Source organism: Lynx canadensis, chromosome D3 (genome assembly GCF_007474595.2).
Source record: "Lynx canadensis isolate LIC74 chromosome D3, mLynCan4.pri.v2, whole genome shotgun sequence".
NCBI classification, from domain to species: domain Eukaryota; kingdom Metazoa; phylum Chordata; class Mammalia; order Carnivora; family Felidae; genus Lynx; species Lynx canadensis.
In genome coordinates this window covers 83,997,784-84,019,657 of record NC_044314.2, presented here as the reverse complement: position 1 = coordinate 84,019,657, position 21,874 = coordinate 83,997,784, and the positions used below count along the sequence as shown (strand labels likewise).

The window sequence follows — 21,874 nt, the reverse complement described above, 5'->3', positions numbered from 1 at the left end:
AGTCCGAATTGCAATTACTCGGCAATGCTGTTAGAGAGTAAACACAGCTCTATGGGTGAGGCTTCCAGTGAGACTTTATTTACAAAAACAAGCAGCTGGATTATGAGCCATAGCATGGCAACCCTGGGTTAGAGATTTATCAGTTATATTGATCTCAAAAAATCAACTTGGGTTCCATTGATTCCCTTTACTGGTTTTCTGTTTCCATTTCATTGTTTTCCATTCTGATCTTTTGTTTTTTCTTCGATTCTGATCTTTATTTGCTTTCTTCTGCTTACTTTGAGCTTCTTTCTTGTTTAGTTTAAGGTCAAAGCTGAGATCATTCATTTGAGACCTTTCTTTTTTTGTAATATAAGTGTTTGGTGCTATAAATTTCCCTAAGAACTGCTTTACCTGTGTTTCATATACTTTGGTGTCTTTTTGTTTTCATCCAGTTCAGAATACATTGATTTCTTTATCCTCTGGGCTATTAGTTTATACTATTTGGATATTTTCCAGATTTTTTAAAATTTTATTTGAGAGAGAGAGAGTGTAAACACACACGATTGGGTAAGGGGCAGAGAGAGAATCCGAAGCAGGCTCTGCACTGTGAGCATGGAGCCTGATGTGAGGCTTGGGGCTCAAACTCACAAACCCTGATATCATGAGCTGAAATCAAGAGTTAGACACTTATGGCCAACTAAACTTTGACAAAGCAGGAAAGAATATCCAATGGAATAAAGACAGTCTCTTCAGCAAATGGTGTTGGAAAACTGGACAGTGACATGCAGAAAAATGAACCTGGACCACTGTCTTACACCATACACAAAAATAAACTCAAAATGGATGAAAGACCTAAATGTAAGACAGGAAGCCATCAAAATTCTAGAGGAGAAGGCAGGCAAAAACCTCTTTCACCTCAGCCACAGCAACTTCTTAACACGTCTCCAGAGGCAAGGGAAACAAAAGCAAAAATGAACTGCTGGGACCTCATCAACATAAAAAGCTTCCTCACAGTGAAGGAAACAATCAGCAAAACGAAAAGGCAACCAACAGAATGAGAGAAGATATTTGCAAACGACATATCAGGTAAAGGGTTAGTATCCAAAATCTGTAAAGAACTTATCAAACTCAACACCCAAAAAACAAATAATCCAGTGAAGAAATGGGCAAAAGACATGAATAGACAATTCTCCAAAGAAGACATCCAGATGGCTAACAGACACATGAAAAATGCTCAACATAATTCATCGTCAGGGAAATACAAATAAAAAGCACAATGAGATACCACTTTACCTGTTAGAATGGCTAAAATGAACAACATAGGCAATGACAGATGTTGGTGAGAATGCAGAGAAAGAGGATCTCTTTTGCACTGCTGGTGGGAATGCAAAGTGGTGCAGCCACTCTGGAAAACAGTATGGAGTTTTCTCAAAAAATTAAAAATTGATCTAGCCTACAACCTAGAAATTGCACTACTAGGTACTTATCCATACAGGTGTGCTGTTTCAAAAGGGCATGTGCTCCCTAATGTTTATAGCAGTGCTGTCGACAATAGCCAAAGTATGGAAAGAGTCCAAATGTCCATCGACAGATGAATGGATAAAGAAGATGTGGTACACGTGCGTGCACACACATGCACACACACGAGTATTACTTGGCAATCAAAAAGAGTGAAATCTTGCTATCTGCAACAACATAGATGGAACTAGAGTGTATCATGCTAAGTGAAATTAGAGAAAGACAATATATGATTTCACTCATATGTGGAATTTCAGATTCAAAACAGATGGGGTGCCTGGGTGGCTCAGTGGGTTCAGTGGCCAACTTCGGCTCGGGTCGTGATCTCACTGGTTTGTGAGTTTGAGTTTGTCAGGCTCTTTGCTGCTAGCTTGGAGCCTGCAGCCTGCTTCGGATTCTGTGTCTCCCTCTCTCTCTGCCCCTCCCTCACTTACACTCTCTCTCTCTCTCAAAAATAAACATTAAATAATTTTTTAAAGATTCAAAACAGATGAACATAAGAGAAGCAAAAATAATAAAAAACAGGGAGGGGAACAAAACACAAGAGACTCTTAAATATAGAGAACAAACAGGGTTGCTGGAGGGGTTATGGGTGGGGGAATGGGCTAAGTGGGCAAGGGGCATTAAGGAGGAGACTCGGGATAAGCACTGGGTGTTATATGTAGGGGATGAATCATTGGATTTTACTCTTGAAATCATTATTGCGCTATATGCTAACTTGTTTGTAAATTTAAAAATTAAAAAGTTGGACACTTAACTGACTGAGCCACCCAGGCACTCTAGATTTTTTTTCAAGATGTCAAAATTGAGTGTTTTAATTCATAGTGGTAATTATATGTTTACCTTATTATTTTTTAATATTAAATTTATTGTCAAATTGGTTTCCATACAACACCCAATGCTCATACCAAAAGGTGCCCTCCTCAATACCCATCACCCACCTTCCCCTCCCTCCCACCCTTGTTTTTGTTTTTTTAAAGTTTAATCTTTACATCCAATGTGGGGCTTGAACTCACAACCCTGGGGTCAAGAATCACATGCTCTTATGACTGAGCCAGCCAGCTGCCCCCAGGTTTGTTACTGATTACTAATTTTCTAGTGGTCAGAGAACATAATTTGTATGAACTGAATCTCTTCAAATTTATTGAGGTTTGTTTTATCCTTAGAATCTTCTCCAGGCCATAAATGTCCTGTATGTACTTGAAAAGAATGTGCATTGTATTTTGGTTAGATGGAATATTATATAAATGACAGGTAGGTCAAATTGGTTGGTAGTGTTGTTCAGGCTTTTATATTATTGATGTTTTGTTTACTTGTTCTCTTAATTATTGGGGGATGGGGGATAGTTCTTTTTGAAATCTGTATTGTAATTGAAGATTATTTTTCCTTATGATTCTGTAATTGCTTCATTCTTTTGAAGCCTTGTTATTAGATGTATAAATGCCCAAGATAGTTATGTTCTTGTTTGGCTTTTTTATTATTATGAAATGACCTTCTTTGTAATATTTGCTCTGAGATACACTTTGATATTAAGATAGCAATATTAACATTCTTCAGCTTTCTGCTGATTTGTGTTGGCATAGTATATCTTTTTCCATCCTTTTACTTTTATCCTATTTTTGTTCACATATTTACATTGGTTTTCTCAGAGGCAGCATATAGTTGGGGTTTTTGTTTTTGAGCCAGTCTGAGGAGTTTGTCTTTGAATTTGGGTGTGTCAACCATTTACATTTAATGTAATTATTGATATGGTTGGGTTTAGAATACTTTTTTTTTTCTTTTAACTAGTCTCCACACCCAATGTGGCTTGAACTCAAGACCCTGAGATTAAGAGTCACATGCTACCGACTGAGCCAGCCGGATGCCCTGATAGTTGAGTTTAAATAAATCTTCTTGCTATTTATCTTTTGTGTTCTATGTGCCTTTTTTCTCTTTTTTTTTTTGCTTTCTTTTAATACTTCTTATGATTCCATTTATCTCTTTTGTTGGCCTATTAGTTTTAACTTTATTGTATTATTTAAGTAGTTGTTTTAGGGTTTATAGTACATACACCTCTGATTTATCACAGTATCACAGTTTACCTTTAAGTAATATTGTGCTACTTCATGATTGGTATTACAATAACATATTTAATTTATTTCCTCCTAGCCTTTGTGCCATTGTCATATATTTATTTTTTAATTTATTTATTTTGGTGGGGGGGAGGGGCAGAGAGTGAGAGAGAGAGAATCCCAAGCAGGCTCTACAGTGTCAGTGAGGAGACCAACGTAGGGTTCAAACTGGGAGATCATGACCTGAGGTGAAATCAAGTGTCAGATGCTTAACCGACTGAGCCACCTAGGTGCTCCTCCCCTCCATTTCTTTATTCATCATAAATCCCCAATACCTTGTTGTTTTGTTTAAGTACTCAATTATCTATTAGGGGCACCTGGGTGGCTCAGTCGATTGAGCGTCCAACTTTGGTTCAGGTCATGATCTCCTGGTTCGTGAGTTCAAGCCCTGCATCGGGCTCCGTGCTGACAGCTTGGAGCCTGCTTTGGATTCTGTGTCTCCCTCTCTCCCTGCCCCTCCTCGACTCATGCTCATGTGTGCTCACTCGTTCTCTCTCAAAAATAAACATTAAAAATTTTTTTAAGTCAATGATCTTTTAAAGACTTAAACATGTCTTTTATATTTACCCATGTAGTTAATATTTTTGTATTTTTTTTCTTTGTGCAGACCCAGATTCCCACATGGTATCATTTTCCTTTTGTGTGAAGGACTTTGTTGTAGTGCAGGTTAGCCTGTGTTCTTGCAGCTTTTCTATGTCTGAAAAGGTCTTTATTTCTTCTTTACTTTTAAAAAATTGTGGTAAAATACATCTAATGAAATTCAACATTAAAAAAAATGTTTATTTTTGAAGGGGGGTGCAGGGACGGGCAGAGAGAGGACAGATTATCTGAAGCAGGCTCTGCGCCAACAGCATAGCTGTTGGGCTTGAATTTATGAACTGTGAGATCATGACCCCAGCCGAAGTCGGATGTTTAACCGACTAAGCTACATAGGTGCCCCAAAACTTAACATTTTAATTATTTTAAAGTATACAATTAGGTGTCCTTAAATCCATTCACAGTGTTGTGCAGTCATCACCACTACTTGTTCAGGAATTTTAATCTTTAAAGGAAATCCCATACCCATTAAGCACTCCCTCCCTAAGCAGTAACCTGATTTGTCTCTAGGTACTTGCCTATTTTCTCCTTCACTATTTGAAAGGTATAGAATTCTAGGTTGATAGCTTTTCCCGTCCCAATACTTTAGATATGTTACTCTGCTGTCTCCTTGCTTGCATTGGTTCTACTGAGAAATCTACCATCCTTATCTTTGTTCTTCTGTACAGAATGTGTCTTTGTGGGGGTTGTTTTTAAGATTTATCACTGATTTTATACAATTAGATTGTGATGCACCTTTGTATGGTTCTGTGACATCAAGTACATTCATTGTTCTACAACCATCACCACCGCTGTTTCTTGTGCTTTAGGTTCATTAAGCTTCTTACATCTTCGTAGTTTTTAAGTAAATTTGGAAAAAGTTCCAGCTGTTATCTCAAGATTTTTCCCCATTTTTCTTCTCTTTGGGGGATTATTCTATATTATAGGCCAAATGAAGTGCCATATCTTACACTCCTCACTTTTTTGGATTCTTTTGTTTTCAGATGGGTCATTTGTGTGCTTCCAAAGTCACTGAAACCTTCTGCAGTCTAATCTGTTGCTAATCTATCCAGTTTTCATCTCAGATATTGAAGTTTCTATCTCTAGACATTGTGTTGTTTATATTTTCCATGGTTCTACCTAACATGTTCATTGTTTTTTTTCCCCTAGCTTCGTAAACCTTTTGTATACAGTAATAACTGTTTTAATGCTCTTGCCTGCGAATTCTATCATTTGTATAATTTCTGGGTCAGTTGCAGTTGATTTTTCTGGGTGCTATTTTGTTGTTTCTTTGCATGTCTGGTGGTTTTTTTATTGGATGCCAGACATTTTGAATTTTACCTACTTACATGCTGGGTATTTTTGTATTACTTGTTTGTTTCTAAAGTAGGCTCCATGCTAGGCATGGAGCTTGAACTCACAACCCTGAGATCAAGAATTGGACGCCCAACAAACTGAGCCACCCAGGTGTCCCATGTATTTCCTGTATTTTTGAGCTTTGTTTTTATATGTGGTCACTTGGAGACAGCTTGATCCTTCTGGGTCAAACTTTTAAGCTTTATTAGGTGGGACCTGAACAGGAATTAGGGCTAATTTTACTTCACTACTAAGGCAAAACCAAAGTCCCACAAATTACAAAGTTTTCTACATTGGCTAGTGGGAATAGGAACTACTTCCTGTACTTTGCCAGCTCTAATCCTTTTGGCTGGTTCTTTTCCCAGCCTCTGGCAGTTTCCTTATATGCTTGAGCTTATCAGTACTCAGTTGAATACTTGAGGACTCTCAAGAGATCTACAGAGTTCTCTGTCTCTTCCTCTTTAGTACTCTGCCTTGCAAACTAGCTGCCTTTGTTTCCTTTCATGCTTTGTTTTCTGAACTCTAGGAGACTGTTGAGTTCGACTTTGGGTTTCCCCTCCTCTTGCTGCTCTCTGAAAACTATCCAGACCATAAGCTGAGGCAATGGTAGGGCCCACCATATTTATTTTCTCTTCTCAGTTTTTTTTTTTTTTTTTCAACGTTTATTTTTGGGACAGAGAGAGACAGAGCATGAACGGGCGAGGGGCAGAGAGAGAGGGAGACACAGAATCGGAAACAGGCTCCAGGCTCCGAGCCATCAGCCCAGAGCCTGACGCGGGGCTCGAACTCCCGGACCACGAGATCGTGACCTGGCTGAAGTCGGACGCTCAACCGACTGCGCCACCCAGGCGCCCCTCTTCTCAGTTTTTTTATTGCTTGTTTTGAGAACCATACATATGTTAGGTTTTTTATTTTAGTTGTTATAGGGGAATCTGGCTTCTGTTCATTTGTTGTGATTAGAATTAGAAGTGTCTTGAAGGTGTTATCTTTCTAGTTTGTTATAAAGCCTGATGCCATTCTGATTTACATGTAATTTTTCCCCTTGAAGCTTTTTAGGATGTCTGTCCCTGGTATTTTTAAATTTCCCCATGTTGTAAAGTGGTGTGGATTCTTTTTCTATTCAAAGAGCTGGATACTTATCATTTTGTCTGGAACTTGTGACATTCTGTTTTTCAGAATTTTCTTATATTTTGGTTATGTCTCCTGTTTTCTCTTTGCAGAACTCCAGTGATAGTAGGATAGACCGTCTTAGACTCATCCCTTTTTCCTTTAAAAATTTTTTTTAATGTTTATTTTTGAGAAAGAGAGTGCAAGATGGGGAGTGGCAGGGAGAGAGCCAGACACAATCTGAAGCAGGCTCCAGGCTCTGAGCTGTCAACACAGAACCTGAAGCGGGGCTCCAAATCACACGCTGTGAGATCATTACCTGAGCTGAAGTCCTATGCTCAACCGACTGAGCCACCCAGGTGCTCCTTTTTCTTTTCATATTTTTTGCCCTATGGGAGATTTCTTCAACTTTATCCTTTCATCTTTATATTAAATGGATTTGATATTTCCCAAATCTTTTATTCTTTCCCACAGCCTTTTCTCTCCTTAAGGGATGCAGTGATTTTTTTTAAGTTTATTATTTACAAGAGCAAGAGAGAGAATCCCAAGGAGGCTCTGCACTGCTAGCATGGAGCCTGATGCAGGACTCGATCTCATGAAACAGGAGATCATGACCGGAGCTGAAAATCAACAGATGTCTGAGTCATCCAGGCACACCAAGATTTTAAGTAATCTCTGCAGCCAATGTGGGAATTGAACTCACAACCCCGAGATCAAGAGTCACACACTCTACCGAGCCAGCCAGGTGTCCCTGAAGTAACTTTTTCTTTTTTGTAAGATTTTACACCTAACATGGGGCTAAAACTTACAACCCTGAAACCCAGAGTGACTCTTGATCTACCAACTGAGCCAGCCAGGTGCCCCAATGCAGTACATTCGCATACTTTGTGCCATAGTTGTTTCTTGTTCTAGTCTGTATTATCTATTTTTGTTTGGTATTTCATGTTATAGACTCTTCCTCATCTGTTTCTTGCCTGTCTATATTTAAGGCTGGGGCACTAAAGATGAGAAGCTTCTTTAACTGTTCACGTTCACTGTAGGGTAACAAGCTGGTGTTTTCACTGAAGAACCCCCTGCTGTGAGAATCTATAGGTCTTATTTCTCGTTTCCTCCTGAAAGGGGTCTTCCAGTCTGCTGTGTAAACTCAGGGTGGGGCTGGGGTCTTAGCTGCTGGGTTTGATTCTCCCAAATAGGGCTTCTGACTTTCTGCAGAGTGGTGGGCTTGAACAACTGCTTCCTACATGAATTTCCAATCCTTGTTTTTCTCTTGGCAGTGGGGCCTCTAATTCCTTCTTTGCTTTGCAACGTTTTGGTTTTTTCCAAGGGACCTACAAGAAGCTTGCTGCCCATGATGTCCTAAGTCATTTATTCTTTCAGTAGCTGTCCTTTGAGAAATTGTGGACTGAAATGATTTCTTTTGGTTTCATGAGGATGGAATGTGTGCTTTTATTCCCTGATTTCATTTTGTGTGTTTTTTTTGGCACAGAGGCATTGGGATTTTTTTTTTTTTTTTTAAGTAGGTACCACCACCCAACATGGGGCTTAAACAGATCAAGAGTCACATACTCTACCAACTGAGCCAGCCAGACACACTGGTGCGCTTGTATTTTTAAGAAACTATCCATACGGTAGAACATCCCTACAGAAAAGTGCATGGTAGCATAGGGTTCACTCAACACCTGTCACCACCACCCATATCAAAAACATTACCAGGACACCAGAACACCCCTCATACTCTCTATCCTCCTCTCTGGGACCCAGAATAACCACAATCTTGACATCTTAAGATGTTATTTTTTTCTATTTTCAACACTTAAATGAACTCATTATTTAAAAGTACTCATACCATGAAGTATTTTTTTATGCTTGACTCCTCTTGCTGAACACTTGTGTTTCTGACTCACCTATAGGTTGCAGGTAGTTTGCTTTCCTTCCTGTATGGTATTCCATTGTGTGCAGTAACTTTTTCTACTTCAGACCTTCAACTTGTTTCTAGTTTTGGCTACTACTATTATTGCTGCTGTGAGTATTTTTACACGTCTTTTGGTGAATATGGGTGGGTGTTCTGGTGGACGTACACCTAGAGGTGGGATTGTTGGTCTAAGGGTGTGCGTAGTGGAGGGCACCCAGGTTTCCAGAGTAGTTAGTTGTAGGTTACATTCCCCACCTCCAGAGGAGAGTTCTGTTGGTTCCATGTCTTCCCCCAGTCCTGGTACTGTCTTTTCTTTTTGGGGGTGGTTGTATAGATTTTGTGATTTTAATTTGCTTTCCCCTGATGACTAATGAGGATGAATGTCTTCTATTATTGGATAGCGTAATTTTGAACATAGTTTTTTAAAGAAGCAACTCTTAAAGGAGATGGCCTCAGCCATCCTGGAGAGCAAATTCTTGCTGTGCTCAGCTGGGACTCTCCACACAAGGCATCCCCATCCACCCCAGCTTCTCTTAGCTGTGAGTGGTGGCTTTTGCTGTTTCCAGCACCCTGAGGGGAGTTGTTCCTCACCCAAGAGGACCCTTGGTCTTCCTATAATAAAGACATAAGTGGGACACTTTCGCTAAAAGTTGGCATTTATTAAGTGTAAGAAAGGTAGGGTCAAGAGAAAAACTAAATGGGTCTGTGTGAGGACCTCCCCCTCCCATGGAGCAGGACCATGTCTGGGAGACTGGATTCTCCTGCATGAAGACCACAGAGCTCCCTGTGGGGGTGGCAAAGGACAGCTGTGCAAGAGAGCTGAACATCAACCTTAGGAAAGCAGCCCTAAGTCTTTATCTTCTCTGCACTTCCCTTTTGTACAGTTCTAAATCCACTGCTGGCTCCCACCCCCTTCCACTGCAATTATCCGCTTGAGGAAAACCCTCCCACTGGCCTAAGAGTTCAGACTAGCTCCAGTATGAGCAGGGGGGCAGAAGATGCAGGGTGAGGTTCAGCTTTGACCTTGGATTTCCATCCCTTCAGTCATCCTTTCTGTATGACAACCAGGTGCGAGGGGCTGAATGGGGGAGGTGGGGGGGGGGAGGATTAGTTGGTAAGCATGAGGGAGTAAGAATCACATCAAGTGTAGAGACAATAATTAGAAACAAATTCCTAACCTTTGGACCGCACTTAAGGATCAGAGCCGCCCAGTCCAAGCAGGTCAGTCGTATCTTTTCAGTGAGTAGATGACCACACAACTCTTACGGTAAGTCAAAATTAGATGAAGGTTATTTATTGGTGTGACTTTTTTTTTTTCCTGTAGTGAGCTTCCTTTACACAGCAATGGTGTAAATAGCCTCAAACTGAATGAAAACTTTGTTAAATGCAACCATAAATAATTATAATAAATATACATCAAGTAACTTTACAGCACACGTTTTTTTAGGGCCAAGGTTTGGATCAGTCTGGACCTCTCAATGTGCTCTCTGGGAGAAGCGTGTTAGCAGCAGACATCTTACTCACAGCTGTCATCAAATCAAGTGATGGGCCAAAAGCAGCTTCCCAAAACCCCCCTTGGGGAGGTAGCTAACAATTCTGAGTCCATTTAAGGGATGGGAAGGATTGGAGGGGACCAAGAATTTAAAAATACAGAGAGGAAGAACCACTTCTAATAATCCAAAGGCTCTTGTTATGCAGAAATGAAATAGGAGGATCCTTGTCAGGACTACGTCCTGGTCTGACCCCCAGGCAATGGGGCTCTGGCCCCCAGGAGGCAGCAGCCAACCATCTTCCTTCCAAGCAGGGAGCCTGCGTGCAGGCCCTCCTCTCCAGACAGGACTGCTCCTGCATCAAACATAACTGATGCATCCAGTTTTAGCTTTTCCTTAGGTGGGGAATCACTTCAGTAATGGTCCTTAACGCATTTCCTAAGAATAAGAGGGAGGAGATGGCTGCTAATGGCTCTAACTCTAAAATCCATACATCTTCCCAACAGGCCAGGGCCACAGCAGAGAAAGGAAAAGCACAGCTTTCTCTCCCCAGCATGCACACTCCAGAACCTTCTAGTCAGCACTCACTCAGAACCTTCAGTATTCACAATATTATACAATAAATACAGTGATGCAATTCCAGGAGAACTGGCAAGGCCCAAAATGACAGTGTCCAACAAGCTGGCATATGCTGCTCTTGAACAAAGTACCACTGGACAAAGACCTGTTTGGGGCACAAATGCACTGGGGCAGCGGGGGAGCCTGGAGCAGCTCCACCCTGGCACACACGCTCACAAGGGGCGGCGAGGGGACAAGGGGCGGGCCTGGCCAGAGGGGCAGAAGGACCGCATAGTGGTCCTTGGAAGGTCTTGGTCACCGAAGTAGACCCTGAATTGAGCAGAGCACCTCAGTCAGCCGCTCTCTTTAAAATGGGCGTGTGGCCCTTCTGTTCCTCCTGTCACCAACACTGTGGTGAGGAAGGGCCGTTTCTGAGTACAAAAGGGGGGCAGGCTTGAATCATGTGCTTTCCTGTTCAATCAGTCTCAGAAAAAGCCCCCCCCCCCCCCCCCCCGCCCCCAGCACTGTCCGTCCCTCCTCCTCTAGGCGTCCTGAACTCCTGGAGCTGGGACATGCCTGGCTGTGAACTAAGGTCAGAATGAACCCTTAGGTCTCCTGAGGAACATTCAGCAGGAAATGGTCAGGTCAGGGGCCCAGGAGAGACGGAGAGCAGAGGGCTGAGGGGGAAGGGACGGGCAGCCACCGGGGTGCTTTTCCTCTGAAAAACCCAGACCATAAACAAGGTTCGAAAGCTGGAAGATGAACACAGAAAGCTCCCTGTGTGTCTCCCATGTTGGGGCCCAACCCTTTCAAGATGGAAGGAGGCCTGGGGGAGCTGCGTCCAGGATCAACTCCAGCTCAAGGCAGGAGGGGCAGGGCCACAGACCTGTGAAGATGCTGTGAAGAGACAACAGGATGCTCTGTGTGGCCGGCCGCAGGTATCTCACCACCACCTTCCTGCTGGGTGGTTCCATGATGTGGAACTAACTGGGGCCTTATGGCATCAGAATCCGGTGGCCATGAGAGACAATGTCCGGGAAGATCAAATGAGACACAGGCTGCCTGGGAATTAAACTATCCTACAAACATACCACAAACAGGTGTAAAAGAACCAACCCATCACAAAACATACAAATACAAAAGGTTAAGTCTTCCAGGAAGCCCTGGAACGTGGACAAAAGTTCGGAAAAGCAAAACGTCGCCAACTCCTCACGCAGGGCCTGGAGGGAATGTGCCCTCAGTGGCAGGCTTCCCAAGCCGGCGGAGCGGTGCCTCGGTGACGGACTAACTCCGGGGCTCCCTCCCCTCAGCCACTTAGGGGGTCTTCACGGTAGTGAATGGCACAACGAAGTTTCTCCAGCATGATTTCCAGAGAGGAGTACTGGGGAAGTTTGATCATGAACATGCAGGTCTCCACTCGGATGTAGCGAGAGTCTGGGGAACCTGCAAAAATAAAACCCCCACCAGGCCAGTGTCAGAGGCTGGGCTCTGATCCCAGGGAGACCTACTGGCCGCCCTGCTTTCAGGTTTGCTTCTTTGGGTAGCTCGAAGCTAACCAAGGCCCAAGCAGGAGGAGGGGCAGGGGCAGGGGCAGGGCAAGAGAAGATTCTGGAGGAGAAAATGGCACAGGAAGTTGTACGGCACAGGGAGCAGATGGCTGACCTGTGAGGGAATCTGGTGGTAGACAGGTTTGTTCAGTCAGCAAAGGGTTGTTTTCTTATTTTTCTACATTTAGAAGTTGGAAAATTAAAACATTTCTAAAAAGCCCCGTTAGCTTTTTAAAGTTATCAGAATGTAGGGGCACTTGGGTGGCTCAGTTGGTTGACTGTCCGACTTCAGCTCAGGTCATGATCTCACAGTTCGTGAGTTCAAGCCCCACATCGGGCTCATTGCAGTCAGTACAATGTCGCCCCCTCTCCCTCCCCCGCTTGCACCCTCGCTCAAAAATAAATAAAACTTCAAAAAAAGAATGGTGAATCCTTTAAAAAAAAAAAAACAACCCAGAACATAGGCCAACCTTGGGCCTGTACTGACTCTTGGCCGAAGTCAGGTTTGGGAGGCACATGACAACCCCTTCCCCTGCGCAGGCCCGTCCCCCGATTTACATTTGGGCTCAGCTGGCCACTGATGTCCCTCCCTCCTGCAGGGCCCAGCAGCCCCAGCTCCCACTGAGAGAAGGGCCTGTGCGTCCCTCTCGGAACACGACAAGGGAAAGGCGGTACCTGCTGTGCCATCTGGGGGAGCAATCTTCATGGGGTAGGGGGGCACGTGGGCTGTGTCAGGGCCCCCGTCTTTGCAGGGGCAGGTGAAGGGGATGCGTTCCTGGTTGCAGGCAAATTTGATGAACTTGCACAGCTCCTCCTGCGTGAACACCTCCAGCGCCCCCCAGAAGAACTCGATGTGCTGGTCTGTCTCCATCAGCCCCACCTGGTACATGGTGTGGGCCTGGGGAAGAAAGGCCCCCGGATGTGAGCGGTCCCGGCCTCTGCTCACCCCGCACCGCCCCGGGCCGGGTGGCTGCGGCGGGGAAACGGCCACGGGACATAAGTTATGAGACCACGGTAACGACAAAGGCCACGGAGGTGGTCGTGCCCGCGCCCGTCGTGTGCCCGCGCCCCGGAGACCACGCCCAGAGCAGAGGCTCCACGAGCGTTACCCGCCCCCCCCCCCCGTGAACACACCGGGCAGGTCCTGTCACCGTCCCCACCAGATGTGAAGTCACTGTTCAAGGTCTCACCGCCAGCAAGAAGCCAGCCTGGGAGGCCGGGGTGCGGCCTGAGAAATGGACGGGGCTTGGCAAGAACGGTCTTTACCTTGGGATGAGGCTCAAGACCCGGGCCCCGGAGGCCAGCCGTCTGGGGGTGAGACCGACCCCACCGCGTCCGGGCAAGTGACTCAAGCTCCGGCTTCCCCAGCTGTGACGTGGGGCGGTCGCCGGGGGGGGGGGGGGGGGGGCACGTAAGAACAGGGCACTGGGACACGGGGGGGGGGGGGGGGGTCCAGGACAGGCCCCCGCCCACCGACCTTGAGGAACTCGAGGTTGATGTACGGCAGGCCACAGGTGCGCAGCTCCATCTCCAGCGGGCTGAGCGTGGTGAGCAGCTGCAGGGGGATGACGGCGCCCAGGCCCGCCCTCACGGCCGTCACACACTCGGCGTTCTGGAGCTCCCGCAGCCGCAGGCTCCGGATGGCCGCCGCGTAGATGTCCTTGTTCTCCCACCTGCGGGTGGGGGGGGGGGGGCCGGGCGAGGGGAAACGGTTACCGGGCGTCCTGCCTTTCCTGCCTCCGGGCGTCCGTCACCCGCCTCACGGCTGGGGCCTTCTTAATAAAGTCCCGCTGCTGAACGCACGCCACCCTTTCTGGCACCCCGCGTCCTGCCCCACAGCCGTCCCTCTGGTGAGATCCATCACCCGGCCCAGGCCGCCCGCCCCACCGCTCCCCTCGCGCGCACACTCACGCCACGGGGATGTGCCGGCCGCGGCTGCACAGCTCCACTTCCTCGCCCGTCATGGTCAGGTACGTGAACCTGCAGCAGGGCTTGGGACCCTCGGGGCTCTCGGTGGCCAGGTGCTGGGAGGCGATCTCGGCACACAGGGCCTCTAACTCCGTCTCGTCGTTGATCTGGAGGGCGGAGGCAGACGGAGGCTAATTGCCTGTCCTGCTCCCAGGGTCCCTGGGAAGACGGAACCCGAATCTCTAGTCGGGCAGACACCAGGCACTGTTTGCACGGGGACCATCCTTGGCCATTATGAACGTGCACATGGCACGGGCCTGGCCAATCGGTTTGCCGGGAGTTCAGGGTTAGGTATGTGGCCCAGGCCACCTGAGACCTAACGAAACCCAAATTGGAGGGCTTTTCCTGTTACCATTTGGAAGCAGCAACGCACTTTCACTGGTGTGGACACGACTCTAAGATGTACATCTTGTACTACTAGGTGCCATCTTGAAACCAATTACTGAGGACATTGTTCGAGCACCAGGATTCAGCCTTGCCTGAAGTCAAACCTACATCCGTGTTTAGTTTTATTTATTTTTTACGTGTTCGTTTTTGAGAGAGGCAGACACCGAGTGTGAGCAGGGGAGGGGCAGAGAGGGAGACACAGAATCGGAAGCAGGCTCCAGGCTCTGAGCTGTCACCACAGAGCCCGACGCGGGGCTCGAACTCACAAACCGCGAGATCGTGACCTGAGCAGAAGTCAGAAGTTTAACCGACTACGCCATCCAGGCGCCCCGATGCATATTTAGTTTTAAAAGCAAATCATTTAAAAACACCAAAATTAGGGTCCAAAAGACACTGAGGTGCCTGCTGGGCTACCGAGGAGATGCTGGGATCTGGCCCAGAGAAGAACAAACTTGCCCTTCTGGCACGTTGAAGGTGACTGGAACGAGTACCAGAAGTTCAGAATCTCTCTGCCTGGGCTGCGTGCCCCAACCCTGCTGTAGCCTGGTGTCCCAACACGCTCTGTGGCTCTGCCCAGCGCCTTCAGAAAGAAGTCTCGGCTGGACGGTCTTCCCGGACACTGTCTTATATCCCCCCGCGCACCCCAGGCCCTTGCTGCTACCCACAGCCCCAGGAGGACTTCTTGAAGCAGTGCCGGGCAGGGACTCCTAAACCCCTCGCCCAGAGCAGCCGTCCTGCGTTGACCTTTTAGATAATTCCCTGTCAGCCCCATTTCTGCCACTAATCCGAGATCCTGGCTTTGGTGCACCCTCATGCCGGCTGCCCTCAAGTGGCGGCTCAGGGGAGGACAACAGACAGCCTGGCCACGAGGCCCCTCAGGGGGCCCTAGTTCTGTGCCTCCTTCGGCTGGGGTTCCCGTCAAGAGCCGCCTCGGCCCGGCCTCAGTCTGCTCCCCTGTGAACACAGGCAGCGGGGGAGTCAAGGGGGAGGGCCGGGGCAGGGGCACCGCCACACTCTGTCTCTAGCTTGAGGAGGCTTTTCAGCCAGACGGGCCTAGGTTCCCCCGGTGGCTCTGTTCCCAGCCCACCCTCCTCTCCGAGCCTCCCTTCCTCCCGGCCTTGTCACGAGGACTTGTGCACACAGCCCTTCCGAACAGGGCCTCGCGTATCGGGAGAACAACCTGGAAGCTTCCTATGGCTGGGGCGAGAGCCCAGAGCCCGGCCCACGGCAGGCTACCACGACCGCTAACCGGTGGACAGACCTGAAGGGGTCCCACGGGCCCAGCTGGCAGCCTGAGCGCCGACCACACCCCCGCCAGGGGGCCGGTCCGACGTGGCGAGCTCTCACTACCTCTTTGTGTCCCCAGGCACGAAGAGGACAGCTACGGTCCCAACTCTGTCCCTGGCCAATCCCAGGTGACCCCCAAGAGCCGGTCTCCTGTGTTCTGAGGCCCTGAAGCCAAACTCTCTTTTGTTTATTTTTGAGAGAGAGTGTGAGCGGAGGAGGGCCAGAGAGAGAGGGAGACACAGAATCCGAAGCAGCTCCGGCTCTGAGCCCTGATGCGGGCCTTGAACTCACAAACCAGGAGATCATGACTTGAGCGGAAGTCGGACACTTAAACCACCTGAGCCACCCAGGCACCCAAAACCAAGCTCTTAAAAGTGAAAGTGGGTCCACTTGTACGAGTCCCCACCCCGACATCCCTGCCTGCTCAGTCAGCTGCCGGGAACCCCTCACCCCTGTGTCCTTGGGAGGCCCAACAGCAGCAGATGGGCAGTGACCGACGTGCCCCATCAAGCAGGAAGAGAAGCCAGAGGGGCTTCTGTCCCCACAAAGCAAGCCCGGCAGAGACAGCTCACGTTCCCTAACGTTCTCCGGGAGACCCCAATCGGTCCTCGGGGGGAAGCCTGGGCTCCCGGGGTTTGGAGGCCCAGCAAATGGCAGATCACAGAGGCAGCCACGAGCCCCGGGGACACTGCTCTGGAGTTCTGCTGTCCCCAGAATAAATGCCTCACTCACTTACGCTCTCAAATTTCTTGACGTAATTGTAGGTGAGTATGTCTGCTTCCTGCAGGTCTTGGTCAGGGTCCAGAGGCTCACCCACCAGAGTCTTCCAGAAGGAAGGCAGGAGGTCCAGGGGAAGAGGGACATCTGCTCGAATCGCAATCCCCAGCAGCTGGCCCAGGAAGTGCAGGAGCTGCTCTTCCCCGTAGGTGATGGGGCTGGGGGTCAGGATATACTTGCCCTGGACACAGAGGCAGAGATGCAGCGACTGCCGGGCGCCTCTCCTCCTCCCCGGGAACACAGGTCCCGGCCGCTGCCCCGCCATGGCCCGCGCCTCGGCCGTCTTACCTTGTTTTTGTTGACGGCTGAGCTGGGGCACAAGAGCAGGAGGGACAGTGAGGAGCTCTGCAGCTCTTTACACACCTGCCACAGGAAGTGCCGGAAAGAGCCGCCTGCGGGACACATGGAGGCTGATGGGCATCGGGGGCATCGGGGGCATCGGGGGCCCCGCCGGCCCGCCCTGCCCGCCTGGAACGGCAGCTCCTTTGCCGGCCTGAACTCGGCTGCGGCGGAGACAGAGCTCGCCTGAGGGTGGGGAGACCTGGGGTCAAGTCCTGCCGGGCCACTTACTGGCTGGGTGACCCCCAGGTCATCGCTTCTCAGGGACCCAATCCGTCAAAGGGGGACAGTCACCGTACCTACGTCGCAGGCTAGTTTCAAGGAGTCAGAGAGACCGGATGCAGAGCCCTGCGTATCTGGCACCGCCGTGAGCTTACACGGATCCGCGGGCTCGTTTAATCCACCTCCGTCGCTCCGGGTTGCACCAGGAGTGGGGCCGCCCGTGCTACTCCGCGCTCCCCTCCCTCGCCCCAGGCCCAGGTGCCCAGTGTCTGTCTGTTCGGTGAGCAGCGTCCGGCTGAACAGCCTGACGCACGAACGCCCGCAAAGGGCAACCGGCGATCATCAGCATCTCTGCTGCCGTCATTCCAAACGTGCCTGCGGTTTTCTTGCCAACTCCTCTCTGTGGCTGGATCCCCTCTCCCCTGTGCACCCCCTGTCAACGTCCTAAGGTCAGGAAGCTCAGAGGACAGCTGTGCGTGCCCACTGCTTGGTCGGAGCCACGCACAGGACGCGCCTGGGGACAGATGTCCTCACTCAGCTTCCACGGAGAAGCAGGAGACCCCGGCCTGCTGAAGCCGCCAAGGGCTGGGCTTGGGAATCGGACAGACCTGGCTTTGAACCCCAGCTGGCTGCCCGACCTTGGGGACACTACTTGGGTTGGCAGCGTCCCAGTTTCCCCACTGGTCCAATGGGACGAGGCCGGTCTCTTGTGCAGTGTTGGCGCTGTGAGGAGTGGAAGGTGCTGAGCACGCGGTCCTGAGAGCCGGCTGTGCCCGGAGCACGCTACGGTGCCGGTTGGTGGCTCTGGCCAGGCCCCCGAAACCGGCCCCCGGGCCCGTGGTGGGGAACCGGTGCTTGCCAGGGACCTCCGCCCAGTGCCGTCCCAGCTTGGGGACCCCACCTCTGGTGAGCACTAGGGGGGTGCCCTTCGTGCCGAACGGACACAACAGAGACACCCTCGGTTTGGGTCGGCCCTCTCCCCCGGGAAGGGCCGCTGGGCTCAGAGTTCGGATGTGTCCCATGGGAGACGGGGGCACTGGGGAGCCCTTCGGTCGTCCTGGCTTCTGCAGAGCAGGCTAACAAGGACACAGCTTCCTTAGTCTCGCCAGTGGGGGGGATTGTGGGCAGTTTAGACTAAAAATAACTCCAAAAATGTTCTCATTTCAACACAGCCTCCACCCGAACTGGCTGCAGAGCCCGGCGGGGGCCGCCACTTACTGGTGCCGTGGACCTCCTCCCCGGTGAAGCGGATGTTGAAGGCGTAGGTGGGGTCACCGCCACTGGCCAGCTTGACACAAAGCTGGGATGAGGGCACCGAGGCCAGCTGCCTGGCAGCCTGGCAGAAGTAGGAGTTTTCAGAAGCTCTGATCTCCCCTGGGAAGAGAGAGGAACCAGTAACACCCCCCCAACCCCCGCCCCCGCCCCGAAGCACCTTCCTCTCCTTCCTCTGCTCTTCCAGCCCAGGACGGACACCTGGCCGGGCCTTCGCCTGCCTCCTGGCCCTCTCCCTGCCCCTGGTCTGCCACCTTGCCTTCTCTCCACTTTTGGAACATCTTCGTGCCTTGGCCGTGTGGCTCCCAGCCTTCCCTCTGTCCCCGGGGAGGGGGGGTGTCCTCCCCATCTGTGATCCTCTCCCCTCCAGTTCGTGTCATTTGTGGCACGTGTGGGTTCACGTGCTGTGGCAGACTCCTGGCTGCCTCCCCAGCAGCCACTCGCCCCAGTTGCTTCGATGCCAGAACCCCGACTCCAGCAAGCCCACGGCCAACCAGAGTTAAGCGTACACATCCCAGCCTCCCCTGCAGTTAGGTGTGGCCACGTGGCAGGCCTCCCGGGAGATGGGAAGCCAAGGCGAGCCTCCAGGAAGTGGAGAGCTCCTCCCCTCGCTCTTGCTGCCAGGAAGGCAGGCTCACTAGGGGACCCTGAAGGTGGGAGTCACACACTGGGACACTAGAGGACAAAGACGAAGCAGCCAGATGGATATCTGGATTCCCTTCTTCTAGAGGCTTCTTTTCTGTGCAAATCAACTAAATCCTTTGTTCGATCACAGCTATGTTGTATTTTCTGGTCTGTACAGCTAACTTTACCTCCCACGATTTCCAGGGGGTCCAACGTGATCTCTGGAGCTGCATGGTCAGCTGTCCTCTGTGCGGTGGCGTTTAGCACCCGATTCATGACCGTCACCTTCGTGTCGTAAAAGATGAGCCCTGCGGGGAGGAATGTGGGAGAGAGGCTGGGATGGGGCTGCTCGCCTTCCTTCCCTGTGGCCTCTGAGGCCCGGCGGAGGACATGCTGTCCCCTTTGGGTCTGTCTAGTCTCTCCTGGGATGCCCTTCAGGCCCCTGAGGCACTCAGGTGTCATAGTCCTGACCTTCCGGGAGGCAAGTTCATAGTATCTGCTCAAATGGTAACGCACGAACCTTGACTCTGTTGTGCCCAGGAACACCTAGTTGGCAGATAGCGAATCAGAGCCTTATGTATTTCTAAATAACCCGAAAACTTTTTGTTTTTAAGCTTTATTCACTTAAGTAACCTCTACCTTCAGCATAGGGCTTGAACTCACGACCCTGCGATCTGGAGCCGCGAGGTCTTCAAACTGAGCCAGTCAGGAACCCTTGAAAACTTTAGAAAATTTAATTTTTCAGAGCATAGCTGAAGTAACCGCTCTTGGCTGGGAGCGCCGTTCCTGGGGACACACGTAGGTCACACGTAAAGGAGAAGGGTCATCCCGGGCAGTTGCTGGGTCTGGCCGCGGCGGCGGGCGCAGGCACTGACCTTTGGCCTCCTTCAGCAGGGCGGCGATGCTGTGGGCAAACATGGGGGTCTGGCGCAGCTCCACCAGAGGCAGGAAGAAGGTCTCCAGCGTGGTGTTCAGGGACTGGAGCAAGGCAAACCGCAGGCGCAGGCTCTCGACGGGCACGTCTGCAGGGCACGGGGGGCGGTCAGGCCGAGACTCTCGGTCACGAACAGACTCAAGTGGCCCCCATCGATTGAAGCGGCCATCAGGAGTGGGCACTTAGGGGGGACCGGGAGGCTCCCGCAGGGGATCTCATCCCCGACACCCAGAGACGCTCAGCAAGTGGGGCCCTCAATCTGCCCGAGCCTGTGCCCAGCAGAAGCAAAGGCGGGAGGCCCCGTCTGGCCAGAAGGGAGGCTCGGGCGCCCAGGGAATCCGAGGGCGCCCCCTCCCACCTTGGCCTATCTTTGGGGCCCTGCAGAGCTGCTATTTTTAATTTTCAACTTCAAAATAATGAGACTTCTAGGAAGCCACAAAAATAGTAGAGTCCCGGGTACCTTTCATCTGCTTTCCCCCAAAAGCGACACATGTCAAGACCTGGACACGGAGACACTGGCACACTGTCTTACTTGTTCACGCTCACGTCCGTCTCCTCTCCAGCTGGGAGAGATGGACATCGGGACCACGTCTGGCCCACGTTTACCTTGGAAGTATCAGGAAGAGAGCAAAGGCCCAGGCCGTGTGGCTGAGCAAGAGTGGGCAGACTCAAAACCGCCTGGGGCACACACGTGCACAGGCACAGAAACAAGCCCAGCGGTCACCTTCCACGGACGGGTTTATGGAGAACGCCTGTGGGTGCATTCGTGCGTGCACAACGCACTCCCAGCTTTTAGTAGAGACACGCCGCGCGCTCTGCCGCGCGCTCTCCGAATGGATAATGCCTCTAACGCGCGGCCAACTCTGAGCCCCGCCCCCTCGCCACCGACTCCAGCGGGGCATCCACCGTGACCTCTGGGCGGAGGCCTGGGTGCGGTGATGGGGCGTGGTCTCCCAGCAGCACCCGCGGCTTCCTTGCAACGAGCACACAGTGAGGCCTTGTAAACTTTTAGCTCGGCCGCAGTCGCAGCTTCGTGCCTTTCTCTCCCTCTTCTTTGCCCCCGTGGCTCACGGCAGGCGCGCCTACCCCGGCGGCGGCGCAGGGGACGGTCCCCGAAAGCCAGACCCCCGGGACCCACATACTCAGGAGACAGGCCACTCTGGGGTCGGCGGCGTCTGCGGGGTCCAGATACACCTCGTGGGGGTGGAGCCTCGCGGGCGTGATGGCGAGATGGCGGCACAGCCGGTTGATGTACTGCACGAGCGCCACGTCCATCTCCAGCGTCCACTTCCTTGAGGCCTTGTGCGCATGTCGGACATCGATGCAGGCACACCTGGGGCCGGGGGAGAAGGGCGAGGTGGGGCGGGGCCGCCGGGGACACCGGGGACTCCTCCTCGGGAGGCGGTCGCGACCCAGCGGGAGGAGGGAGCAGAGCAGGCCGTAGGGGCCGAGGGGCCGAGGGGCCGGAAGGGCACATCCCTCCTGGGGTTTGGCGACGCGCGCCCCCAGGTGCTCCCTCCTGCGCGGGGCGAGGGCGCCTGGCTAGGGCTGGGGCTCGGGAGCCCTTGGGCTCAAATCTCGGCCACCTGGCGACCCGGGCCACAAAGAAGCCTGCTTTCTGAGCCTCGGCTTCCTCACCTATACGATGGAGCCATAGCGGCGGCGCTGGACTCATGAGAGCTCGCTGAGGGTGCGCACGGCCAGGGCCCCAGAAGCCACCGGCCGCCGGCCTCACTGAAGCCGTTACCCTCAGCCAGCGGTCCTGTCCCAGGGTTGGCGCCGGGAGCTACGCCAACAGGCAAAGGTGTGTTTGTGAGGGCAGCGCTTTAACTGCAGCCACATCACACACGACGCAAGTGCCCACGGCTACGGGACCGCGGAGTCCTCTCCTGCGGTGACACTGAATG

At 51.0% G+C, this 21,874-nt stretch overlaps 1 protein-coding gene across 10 annotated transcripts in view; it reads right to left on the bottom strand.

Moving 5' to 3' along the window:
* Positions 1-9,824: 9,824 nt before the first annotated feature.
* HECTD4 (HECT domain E3 ubiquitin protein ligase 4) overlaps positions 9,825-21,874 on the bottom strand; it is a 193,090-nt gene continuing 181,040 nt past the window's right edge. For all 10 annotated transcript variants that reach the window (XM_030336783.1, XM_030336784.1, XM_030336789.1 and 7 more), the window contains 10 exons: positions 21,110-21,300; positions 19,909-20,055; positions 19,222-19,341; positions 18,356-18,511; positions 16,865-16,968; positions 16,536-16,757; positions 14,069-14,232; positions 13,635-13,830; positions 12,833-13,055; positions 9,825-12,053 (listed from right to left, as the gene is read on the bottom strand). In XM_030336783.1, coding sequence (XP_030192643.1) covers positions 11,917-12,053; positions 12,833-13,055; positions 13,635-13,830; positions 14,069-14,232; positions 16,536-16,757; positions 16,865-16,968; positions 18,356-18,511; positions 19,222-19,341; positions 19,909-20,055; positions 21,110-21,300 — 1,660 coding nt within the window. In that variant the 3' untranslated portion in view covers positions 9,825-11,916. The remainder of the gene's footprint in view (positions 12,054-12,832; positions 13,056-13,634; positions 13,831-14,068; positions 14,233-16,535; positions 16,758-16,864; positions 16,969-18,355; positions 18,512-19,221; positions 19,342-19,908; positions 20,056-21,109; positions 21,301-21,874) is intronic.